Source organism: Tarenaya hassleriana, unplaced genomic scaffold (assembly GCF_000463585.1).
Source record: "Tarenaya hassleriana unplaced genomic scaffold, ASM46358v1 Cleome4, whole genome shotgun sequence".
Taxonomy (NCBI): Eukaryota; Viridiplantae; Streptophyta; class Magnoliopsida; order Brassicales; family Cleomaceae; genus Tarenaya; species Tarenaya hassleriana.
The window spans coordinates 5,654,260-5,665,268 of record NW_010966881.1 but is presented as its reverse complement, the minus strand read 5'-3'; the positions used below and the strand labels follow the sequence as shown (position 1 = coordinate 5,665,268).

General features: G+C 36.3%; 5 protein-coding genes across 6 annotated transcripts in view; 2 read left to right on the top strand and 3 right to left on the bottom strand.

Moving 5' to 3' along the window:
- LOC104824261 (WAT1-related protein At2g39510-like) overlaps window positions 1-1,034 on the top strand; it is a 2,953-nt gene extending 1,919 nt beyond the window's left edge. Inside the window, exons 7-8 of the mRNA XM_010556290.1 lie at window positions 234-396; window positions 539-1,034. Of these exons, the coding sequence (XP_010554592.1) occupies window positions 234-396; window positions 539-577 (202 nt within the window). The 3' untranslated portion in view covers window positions 578-1,034. The remainder of the gene's footprint in view (window positions 1-233; window positions 397-538) is intronic.
- Window positions 1,035-1,219: 185 nt separating this feature from the next.
- Window positions 1,220-2,081, bottom strand: LOC104824262. The gene is made up of 2 exons (XM_010556291.2): window positions 1,749-2,081; window positions 1,220-1,582 (listed from the first exon to the last, which is right to left on the bottom strand). The coding sequence occupies exons 1-2, from the start codon at window positions 1,896-1,898 to the stop codon at window positions 1,496-1,498; spliced, it is 237 nt and encodes a 78-aa protein (XP_010554593.1). The 5' UTR covers window positions 1,899-2,081; the 3' UTR covers window positions 1,220-1,495.
- A 107-nt stretch (window positions 2,082-2,188) lies between these two features.
- Window positions 2,189-5,022, bottom strand: LOC104824263 (putative nuclease HARBI1). Its single transcript, XM_010556292.2, has 2 exons — window positions 4,512-5,022; window positions 2,189-3,351 (listed from the first exon to the last, which is right to left on the bottom strand). The coding sequence occupies exons 1-2, from the start codon at window positions 4,660-4,662 to the stop codon at window positions 2,306-2,308; spliced, it is 1,197 nt and encodes a 398-aa protein (XP_010554594.1). The 5' UTR covers window positions 4,663-5,022; the 3' UTR covers window positions 2,189-2,305.
- Window positions 5,023-8,590: 3,568 nt separating this feature from the next.
- LOC104824264 (F-box protein At2g39490-like) lies at window positions 8,591-10,783 on the top strand. Of its 2 annotated transcripts, XM_010556293.2 has the most exons (3): window positions 8,597-9,622; window positions 9,743-9,901; window positions 10,116-10,783. In XM_010556293.2, exons 1-3 carry the CDS (start codon window positions 8,795-8,797, stop codon window positions 10,407-10,409), a joined length of 1,281 nt encoding a protein of 426 aa, XP_010554595.1. In that variant the 5' UTR covers window positions 8,597-8,794; the 3' UTR covers window positions 10,410-10,783. The 2 variants fall into 2 exon arrangements, with proteins under 2 accessions (XP_010554596.1, XP_010554595.1); XM_010556294.2 differs by lacking the exon at window positions 9,743-9,901 and having other exon boundaries at window positions 8,591-9,622.
- Window positions 10,784-11,009, bottom strand: part of LOC104824266 (aquaporin TIP1-3) — a 1,810-nt gene continuing 1,584 nt past the window's right edge. Inside the window, exon 4 of the mRNA XM_010556295.2 lies at window positions 10,784-10,982. Within this exon, the coding sequence (XP_010554597.1) occupies window positions 10,872-10,982 (111 nt within the window). The 3' untranslated portion in view covers window positions 10,784-10,871. The remainder of the gene's footprint in view (window positions 10,983-11,009) is intronic.

Genomic DNA, 11,009 nt, shown 5'->3' with positions numbered 1-11,009 from the left:
AACTGCATGTACCTGAAAAACAAGGTTTCAAGGCAACGGGAACCATGGCATGAACTCAACGGCGAAGTGGTACTAGTCACGGGAGCTTCCTCAGGTCTTGGACAAGAGCTCTGTCTCGATTTGAGCAGAGCATATATATATCATGATCAAGACAAGCAAAATTCGAGCCAAAAGAACAAAACCCGATGCTCGTAATCGATCTGAAGTAACGAGGTTTTTTGATATTTTTGTAGGGTTCTTGGAGCAATAGTGATAGTTCTTGGACTGTACTCTGTTTTGTGGGGCAAAAGCAAAGACGAACCGGCACCGTTTTCGGACATGGACAATGAGCTCCCACTTGGCCGCATTCAACAAGTTGAGAGTGTCTCGTCGGAAGCAAGACCCCAAGTGAAAGAAGTGAGACCAAGCAATGGATCTACCTGAAATAAAACCTAATAGAGACTGTTAATTGGTTAAATAAAAATTTCCGATCCGGGATTGGTGAAACTCCAATTAAATGTTATATGTAGGTTTAATTCTTGAAATTTTGAAATTGCAGATTTCGGATATCTACCTAATCTGTGAATTAGATATTTGATTTTTTTGGTATTCGTCTACCGGTGGGGATGAGTACGAGTCTATCGCCGACAAGAATCCGAGGGGTGAGTTCGAGTTCAGGTTTTGTCCAAAAAATTATCCGTGTCAAACAGGCGAAACCAGCCACGAGGGGGCGAGTGCGATCGTTTACTGGATTCGCTTGATCGACTTCAACAAAATCTCTCGTCCAGCTTTCCTACCTGGTGCCAAGAACATAGAGCTAGCATCCACAGTAGAGTTTCATCCCAAGAAAGCCAGAATTTGTTGTTGTATTCTTAGACCAAACGATCAAGTACAATGTCGGAAATTCGGAATCTCATTCCTATACCGTAGAAGCACCAACCCGATCCAAGATCGAAACCCGTAGATCCCTTACGCAAAATGGTTTATTCCACTGCAACCATCTACAAAGACTATACTTTCAGACAGTGAACCTCCTTACACTGTGTAAAGAACATGTAAGGAAAAGCTTTCTGTTGCACGCGATAACATTTTTCGTTATCCGCTCGAGATCGAGATTCCTATAGGTTACTCTTATCATTTGATGCAATCTAACCAGAAAAAAGGCTCCCTAACTCACGAGGCAGTAGTCTGAAATCTGGCAATCATCATCGGACAACAAGGATTACTTGAACAAGCGATCGATCAGGAGAATGGCCGGGATTCCGCCCTGCAATTCTTGCTGAGGATTCTATTGGTCACAGTACAACCAACTTAAGAAACTCTGCAGAACTATAAGAACTAAAGGAACATCATCGTTCATATCTGACAAAACCTAAGCCCCAGAAATGCTCTATATAGGTTGAAACCAGAACATCAAGAAGGAAGGTTATCTAATCGGTAAAGAGTTGATAAAATCTAATATTCCTTACAGATTACTGATTGAGCTCTTCACAGACACACCATCCATCGGTTTTCATCACTCGTGCGAGCCTTCGCCAGCGGAATCGATGGTTCCAAACTTCTGTTTGAAAGAATCTTGCTTCTGCAACCACATCATGTGTCCCTGTCCGAACCACGAAGAAATACACAATCCATTGCGTCAAAATCAAGCATGAAACTAGAATACACAAGATCGAATTTCGCAAATTCCTGAAACGAACCCTAAATATCAAAACCAGAGCCGAAGTTGTTTCTGCTCATTGGGATTCTTGTAACCAATGGAATCGTACCTGAAGACCAGCAGCCCATACGATGAGGAGCGAAGCGAACCAGAACTTCTTGTCCTTGATGATCGTCTTTGCATCGAAATTTGCCATCGAAGCTCTAGCTCCGAAGATCTTCGTTACGCGAGGAACTCGACAGACGAGTGACGTGGTCATAAAAAGTTTAAGAACTAAAAACACTCTGAGCCAATCAGAGGGTGTCGATTGAACCGGATTGGACAGAACCGAACCAAACCGGGACCCAATCGAAACCGAATTTAATTATATCTCAAATCGGTTTAAATTTCTCAGGAAACGTCGCCTCTTTTCCTTGTAAAAAAAATGTCCCAGACACTAATTACAAACTAATACTGTGGGAAGGAATCACGCTACAGAGTTACGAAATAATATAATTATCATTAGCCCCACACAGAAATTAAACATTAGTTATTAGAACTTCCTTGGGAAATTATTAAAACAAAATGCATTAGATGTGCTTATATTTAAAGATATATCAAAATGCAATACTTATGCTACATTATGAAAAGAAAATGTCATTAAAAAAAATAATTGGACCTTCTACGTCAAAGCTTCAGAGACATTTCCCCACAAGTGAAGTGAAGACAGAGTTTGTCCCTCATGTTAGAGGCAAGCTCATCCCCAAACTTGCACTTCCTCTGCCTGTAACTCATGTCGTGCTGATGAGACACAGTCAAACCATCCAACACTTTGTCATCCAGATCTATGAGGATGTTGTGCAATAAGCAACAGACAAGGATTATCCTCGGTAGCCTGTTTCTGTCGGGCATCCACATCACGCCATTGATGATTCTCCACATCTCCTTCAGCCTCGCCATTGCCATTTCCGCAACCTTTCTTGCCTCGGAGTGTCTTTTGTTGAACTCTGTTTGAGAACTCGACATGGGTTTGCCTTGGTATGGAGTGAGAAGCCATGGGAGAAGAGGAAAACCCGAGTCACCTACTATGTATTCTCTCAGTTCTGTTCCTTCTGAAAGCCGGAGGCTTTCCCCATTCAGTCTCTTTCCTTTCTCAACGAGTTTGTAGAAGCCCGAGTTCTTGAGGACAACGTCGTCGCTTAAACTGCCGGGCCAACCTGCAATTACGTCGAGAAATCTCATATCCGGGTCCACTACTGCCTGCAGTATCATGCTGTAGTTTTTCTCGCTGTCCAACCAAACTTTGTTCGATGGCTCTACAGCTGGAAGGTTCATAACAATGTGAGTAATGTCAATTGCACCGCAACAGTTGGGCAGACCCGAGATTTTCTCAAACTTCGACTTCACTTCATCTGACTTTGCAGGCCAAGAGAGATGTTTAAGCCCTTTGTCTTCCATCGATTCCACAAACCGCCAAGTGATTTGGGAGACAGTAGATTGGTTCATCCCGAAGGATTCTCCGATGATCGATAGAGATTCACCAGAGCCGAGTCTCCGAAGGGCAATGGCTACTCGATCATTGAGAGACAAAGGTTTCCCGTTAGAATCACTGAAATTTGCAGGCCTTGATGTGAAATCATCTTTCACGAGGGAACAGATATAGTTAAACGTCTTTCTTGACACTCTGAGGATTGACTCGACTGTCTTTGGTTCTTTTGAATCTAACAGAGGACCTGAAACATTGAGCAAAACCATAACACAGTCATAAGAATTCAACAGAGAATGCAAGCTCAAAACTTGCTCGTCTTTGAAGCCGATCATCTGCCTTATATTAGAATCAAAGATCATGCTTTGGCTACTGCTAAGCTACCGCACATTCGAAGTCATTAATCGTACAAGCTTGACCGGTTTTAAACCCTACATTACTTTCAAACTAGCAGAAGAATCCGAGTGGGGATAGGTACCTGCACATGATAGATCGTTTTCCTTACACAGATACAGACAGATGCATCAGGAGAAACATGGAGAAATCTCACAGAAAGCTTTCAATAGTTCTGATGAACTTCAACATCTCTGACGGCAAGAACCAAACAATCTACAGATTCTTTGAAGATAATTTGTGGACTCATATACTATTCAGCACATGTAAATCATAAACAAAAATCATTTCAGGCACGTTCCAAGCATATAGTATAGCCATAGTCTAATACACCAGGTTCTTATTTCCATATTTCGGAAATCGAAAAACAGCGAGAAGGAAACTATGAGCAAAAAGTTGCTTGATCTAGAAGGATCAACTTCAAATTCTAATCAATATGCCTCCTCTTAAGCGGCTTCAAACTCGAGCTTCTCAAGCCTAATCAGAACAATTTCAACTCCATTAACCTAACATCCTTCCATGAATGTAAAGCCGCTTACTTAGCAAACACATTGCAAAACAACAAACCCAAAACCAGAGGAACCCTAGTCTACATTACTTGTTTCATGAATAATGCTTCCTTCAAACTGGTAATTAGGAGTAACCCATTTGGAGATTCTGAATTCTGACTAGTGCCCTCCAAAATTCTAACTAAAACCCATCTCAACTGCTCCCATCAGGCGTTCAACAGACACATTCCATGAATCTATTTCGATGTACTCGATATACGAACATGTAAATCACCACCATAGACGAGTGACAAATCGGGAACATAGAAGCTATATCAGTACCTTCCTATAAAAACGAGAACCCGGGTAATTATCAAATTCAATCAAACGCGAGCAGAATGCTTGAGAGGACTGACATATAATTAGTGAAATACCCATAAAACAACGCCAATGCACAACCAGACAAAACCCATTAGAATAGTGAACAGAAGGAACGAAAAAGAGAGAAAGTGGGTTAAGGACAAACCGGAAATCCGCTGCGAGAACTCATCCCACCAATCCAGCGGCGGAAGAGAGCCGCCACGGAGAGATGCGGCGGCGGCGGCGTCCAAAACGTTTTGGTCAACCTTTTTCTCCGCCACTCTCTTCCTCTTCTTGATCCCTTTGATAGGTCCCATTGAAGAAACCCAGCGAAATACTTTTCAAAGTAAGAGCAACCCACCAAAGAAAACCCGAAGAATCCGAAGAAACGATTACGAAACAACACAATAGAAAACGAATGGAGCTTTCCGGGTTGGTGCTTCAATGGCGACTCGGGCTTTCGGTAGTCTGCTTGGTCTTGTGCTCAATGAACATGCGAGCGAGAGAGAGAGAGAGAGAGAGAGAGAAGGGGAGATTCGGGCTAATGTAATCGGAGCTAATAACGTGGGCGTTGGTTTCTTGTGTTGTAAATCTCGTTCTCCTCGCTTTAATTGTTGTACTTTTGAGTAAATTTACTTTTTCTTTTAACTCTGGAGGGTTCAATCGTCTTGTTTTAATCGTGATTATATCATATTTTTATATCGATTTGCACAATATAATATATAAAAGATTATACACTGATTGAAATACTAAAACTACGAAGGCTTTCGTAGTATCGAATGATATTTGTTACTGTATATAATATTTTATTCTACATTTATACTTTTTACTATACAAAATATTTGGATAAACTTGTACATTTTACTTTATTTATATATATATATATATGTGTGTGTGTGTGTGTGAAATAAATTTTAACAAAACTTTTTAGAACAAACCAATCACCGTTTCCTCAAATTTCCTTATAGTTGTTGTTTTATTTTAATTGTTGCCCTTTGGGTAACTCTTTCTATGTTATATTAGTAATGTTTCTCCCTACGAAATATTAGCATAAAAGTTATAGAATATCCATGTAATAAAGTTTTGAAATTATATAGTTCTGATGTAATATATTGATATTATTTACATTTATAGTTTCTTCGAATTCTCTTGCAACAATTGTTTTCTATTAACTAAAAAAATGAGTTTTAGCGTTACCAATTTGTGAAGACGACCATAGATTCGACCATTAAAGCTTTAAAACGGTAAAAAAACAATATTATTATTTTTATATAAAGCAAAATAATCTTGGTAAAAGAAACAAAATATGTATATCTAATGCTTTTACATGGATCGTAATCTTACTTAAAAATTAAAAATCCTTATAAATTTTGTAGATTTTATATGGAAAAAAACTTGAAATTGTATTCACAAAATCATCTAGCTTTAAAATTTCCACGTAATAATGCTTGCTTTTGAGAAAGAAGAAAGCTATTAATTCTTACAAATGAAAAAGAGAAGTATTTTTCTATCGCCATGAAAAAAAAAAATAGGAATTATTATTTTTATTAGTTCAGTTAAACTTCGGTTAAGCCAAATTCAGTTTCGGTTATAACTTTTAGAATTCAATTAATAAAATTTCAAAACTTTTCATTTGTCAATATCTTCATATATATGATTTCCAATATAAAATAAAAAAAAACAATACTATAGACTATAGAGGCATTTCCATTTAGTATTTTATTCTTATTTTTTTTAATATTCTTGATATCTAAAACATTATAGTTTCGAGTTAAAAATAATTAAAAAAACGTATGAAAAAATAATAATGGATTTATTGTGAAGTGAAGTGACGTATAAATTCTTTTTTCAAACGGTGGAGGTGATGTTTTTTTTTTCTTCATCTTTGATATTTTCTTCCTTTCTTTCTTTTTTTTTGTCTGTTTCCGAAGTTGAAGAATTCTTCGTAGACATAACTCTCTCGCCATTTCCATAGATAATGTTTTGTAGAGGCGTACGTTTATGCAGATGCATTTTCACTGCGAAACGTATCGAATTGTTGTATCTCAATTTCATTTGCAAATCAAGTAAAAATGAGATTGTGTGTAGTATCAAAATATTTAAAGATTGTGTATAGTTTCATTTAGTCAATATTGATATGAAGTTTTAAAAATGTTTTTAAAAAAAATTTAAATGATTATTACGTTTGGAATTAGGAAATTAGTGGTTAATAATTCTTTCAAGTAAAAAGGTCTAAAAAGCATGATATGTTTATCTTAGTATGAAACGCAGACAAAAATATTTAGGTTAATGTAATACATATACATGGTAATAAAAAAAATTAAGCATAACAATCTTTTATTTTATATATTTTTTTTTTAAAAAATGAATCGTATGAATCTAAAACAAACTGTAAATATAGCCAAATGGATATCAAAATTCCTTTCACTCAAATAAAATTTTTACTATCCAGTTAAAACCAAAATTAATTTTTTCAATACCGAATTTAATCTAATTTCTAGTAACACCAAAACCAAAACTAAAACACGGAATAAAAAAAAAGTTTAGAAACAAAAAAAGTTTGTTTGATAAAATTTTCGTCTGTGTTGTTGTAAAGTGTTGCATTGCAATTACAAATTGCGAGCGTGGTTAACCAAATCACACAAAAGAAATATTGTTGGTGACCGTAGACAAAAAAATAACTTAGCATTACATCGTTGCGTAGTTGTCCAACTTTTTAAGCAAAAGTAGTCAATATAATTTATACATATTATATATATATATATATATATATATATCTTCATAAAATTAAGAGCTTGTGTTGTGTTTTGATGTTTTAATATTTAATATTTCTCACATTTTATTGAAGTGACTATTTTTATTAAATTATTCGAAATCAAATATTGGTTTGATTTAATCTAACAATATATAATGATATTCGAAAAATATGATATAAAATTAAACGAGTTAATAGAATTTGAACGAAAATCAAATCAAATATAAAAATAGTAAATTAAATAATTTTTTAGCACAACTAAACTTAAAAAAAATCTAATCGAATTCACATTAAAAAATCAAAAAGAAAATTCGAAATAAACTCTTTTTTTTTTTATGTTTGTCTATAGTACCCTCTCTCATACCTATCCTGTAAAAATTGACTGGATACGTAGGTTAGGAGACCACATTTAAATTCCCGGTTCCATGTCCATATCTCACGCATACATGAACAAATTCATAGAATTGCAAAAGTTATATAGTTTAATAAATATGTAATTTGATTAATGAAATAAATTGGGCCAAGACTCTTTCTAGAAGGTTTGTGACAGCGATTCACTAATAAATAGGAATTCTTTGCGTCTTGATACCCCCAAAGTACATGGCATCTTTCGTACAAAAATAATATTGTTTTGTAATATGTGTGTGTATACATAAAAATTAAATAAAGATCTGAATGTGAAATAAGTATTTAAGACCACAACCCTGTTTGTTAGCAGTTCTTTGGAATGTCGGCTTTGTAGAATCTTAAAAGTTCACTTCTCGCTGTTTGTAGTAAACGATTGACCAAGTCAAAAGCTTTTTCTCGTACGTACTTCCAACTTTTTCAATTAAATATATATATATGCGTGTGTGTGTGTGAGTATATGAGAAAAAATATTAAAATTTTAATAAAATCATCTATAATTTATCCAAGAGATTAATCATCAATAAAAATAATATAAAAAATTACATATTAAAAAAAATCTGTCGGAACAGTTACTGGACTCGAGTTCTTATTTGGAAAAACCTTAAATATTCGTGATTCTGTTTGTACGTTGTGTTAATATATTAAAACTAAAGTTGATATCTTAATTTCATTAATAAAACATTAATTGGTTCGTGAGGTTTTTTATGTGATTTTTCCCAAATAAAAATTTTCAAAGACCATAAATTTTTCTAGTAACTAGCTAGTATATATATCTTGTAACCATAAAATTCGTACCAAACGAAATGCATACAAAGAAAAGAATTGTTTAAATCAAAATACTCCTTTTTCCAACAAAAGCATTGTACACATTCAATGGAAATCCATTGTTGTCTCGATAATCTCACCGAAATATAAAAGCTAAACAAAAGTTGCAAATGCGTGTGACCATATCGGTACCCTCTACATATTACGTTTTCAGGAAAAAAATACAAAAAAATGAAGTGTGTATATATATATATATATATATATATATTTCATCGTCAAATATCTAATACAATGACCTTTGTCACTTACCCTACGGCAAATATAATCAACATAAAGTGTTCTCTTTCTCTCTCTCTCTCTCTATATATATATATATATATATATGTATATATAGCATCAAACCAAACAACACAAAGAGGAACTTATTGTCTTAAATTTACAAGTGAATATTGCAACGATCTCTTCTGTTCCTGGTCAAGAACATGCTGCGTCTCTTCCTGTCCTAAGTTTTCTCACATTCTATGTCGTATGTACCAGTCGTTATTGTCATGGATGAACAAGCGACGGACAGAATCAGCGGTTTACCGGACGAAATACTTCTCCGGATCATTTCGTTTCTTCCCTTCGAATCTTTGATACATACCATTCTTCTGTCGAGGAGATGGAGATTGTTATGGAACCAAACTGATCTGGTTCTTCACGGAAACAAAGAAGACATTTCAGGTGCGGTTTCAAATTTTCTTGCGGGTTTTGATGAGAATGATCCCATGAGGAACACTCGAAAGCTGTGTTTCCATTTCAATGGAGGGCACGAAACCCTAGTGTCCATCTTTGCACCTGGCGAGGTGCTTCACTTGAAATTCTCTTCAGAAGAACCAGAAGGGATCGGTCTCAGAAGATTCAGCTGGAAGTTGGAGCTGAGTTCTCATTTTCAAAGAGATTCCGCTTTCTTTGTTAGATCCCTCAACTTATTCTCTGTAACTCATCTGACTAGTGATGTGATCTCATCCATTTTCTCGAACTCTCATCTGCTCGAAAGCCTGAAAATCGTTAGGTGTCTCGGGATGACTTCTCTTCGCGTAGATTCAACCGTCAAGCTCGTTCACTTGACGGTCCTCGACTGTCCTCAGCTTCAGTCTCTTGAGATCGTCTCGTTCAAGCTGAAAACCCTAAGGTTTCGGGGATTTTTCCCGGTTTTTTGCATCACGTATCATTTCAACCTGACCGACGCCATGTTCGATACGAGACAGGGGCTCAGCTGTAACGTCCCAGAAAGCTTTCCGTTCGATCCTGTTCTTCTAACCATCAAGAATTCAGAAGTCCTCACGCTCAGCAAATGGATCTTCGAGGTATGTCGGTCCATCGATCTATCTCTTAAGAATACGTTTACTTATCTTTATATTGTTGTAACGATCGATTGGTGAGGTTTCTGAAACGTTTTTGTAACGATTTAATACGCCGGAATGCAGGCGTTTATCTGCCCGTCTTTATCCATGTTCCGAGCAGATTTCCAGTTATATAGATTGAAGGAGTTATGGTGGATCGATAGTTCGCTGCACCGGGAAAACATCGATTCTCTAATCTCCTTTCTTAAGCTCTGTCCTTCCCTCGAGCGCCTCTTTGTTACCGTAAGCAACAAGTTTTTGAGAAACCCTAGTTTGGCTCTCGATCCTTGTATTATTCTGCGTAGACGTAAGCTCGTTTGCCGAATGCAGAGATGACCCTTTTTCTTGATGTAAAACGAATTCGATCAAGAGCTGAAAAATTCTAATTAAACACGCGAACTATGCATGGACGTTGAAAACCCTTTTCATTAATTAATTTTGTCGAACATTTGTGCAGATTGATCCGGGAAGCTATTGCGTGAACGAATCTGCCGCTTACTCGAAACTAATTGGTCAAAGGACGAGACTGGAAAATCTTGAACTGGTCAGATTAGAAGGATGCATAAACCATGACAGCGATATGTTATCTCTGTCTGAAGCTTTGCAAGAAATAGTGACGACGGAGATAGTCACGGTGTCTTCATCGTCGGTGAAGAAATCTCATCTGAATTCCAGCAAGCGTCGTTATGTGTTCGTCGAGGGAGAAGAGGCAAGAGATTTATGTAAAAAGCATCCCCACATGGGTCTTTGAAATCTGTCTTTTACTCTTTCAGACAGGTTTTTGCAAGGTGAAAGTGATGGTTCTGTTTCTTGGATGACAAGGAACTTATTCTCCAGTTAAAAGGATTCGTGTCTCTCTCTAGATTGATGTGTTAGATCATAGATAGTTTTAGTTTATATTATAACAAAGATACGGTGTGATACTGTAAATTTTATTGGTGAAATTTGGAGGAAAAAAAATAAATTAATACGTTTCTTCTTGCTTGTGGAAATTAAATATTGCATTTTTTTATTCAAATAAGCAATTATACTCGTAATGTCATTTGTATAGAGAGATCTACTCTCTCTCTCTCTCTCTCTCTCTCTATATATATATATATATATATATATATATAGGCAACGCCAAGTACAAAAAGTGCAACAACTTAGATAAAAACAGACACGTACAAAATCAAGATAAGAACATAACAAGAAATCAAGAAACAAGAAAGACTTAGAAGTCATTAGAAGGAAGAGGCTCGTGTCCGCTGCTGCCGCTGATGAAGATGGTGTCATAAGCAATAGCAGCAATGGCTGCGCCAACGAAAGGGCCGAGCCAGTAGACCCAGTGGTGGGGCCCGGGCCCGGCTAC

Bases quoted from the DNA above. Each gene is read 5' to 3' on its own strand.
- LOC104824262 (XM_010556291.2), bottom strand. From the start codon at position 1,898: ATGACCACGTCACTCGTCTGTCGAGTTCCTCGCGTAACGAAGATCTTC. The intron at 1,583-1,748 runs GTACGATTCCAT...TGGTTCGGACAG, and splicing joins TATGGGCTGCTGGTCTTCAG to GGACACATGATGTGGTTGCA.
- LOC104824263 (XM_010556292.2), bottom strand. From the start codon at position 4,662: ATGGGACCTATCAAAGGGATCAAGAAGAGGAAGAGAGTGGCGGAGAAA. The intron at 3,352-4,511 runs GTTTGTCCTTAA...TCAATGTTTCAG, and splicing joins GTTCTCGCAGCGGATTTCCG to GTCCTCTGTTAGATTCAAAA.
- LOC104824264 (XM_010556293.2), top strand. From the start codon at position 8,795: ATGTCGTATGTACCAGTCGTTATTGTCATGGATGAACAAGCGACGGAC. The intron at 9,623-9,742 runs GTATGTCGGTCC...GCCGGAATGCAG, and splicing joins TCAGCAAATGGATCTTCGAG to GCGTTTATCTGCCCGTCTTT. The intron at 9,902-10,115 runs GTAAGCAACAAG...ACATTTGTGCAG, and splicing joins TCGAGCGCCTCTTTGTTACC to ATTGATCCGGGAAGCTATTG.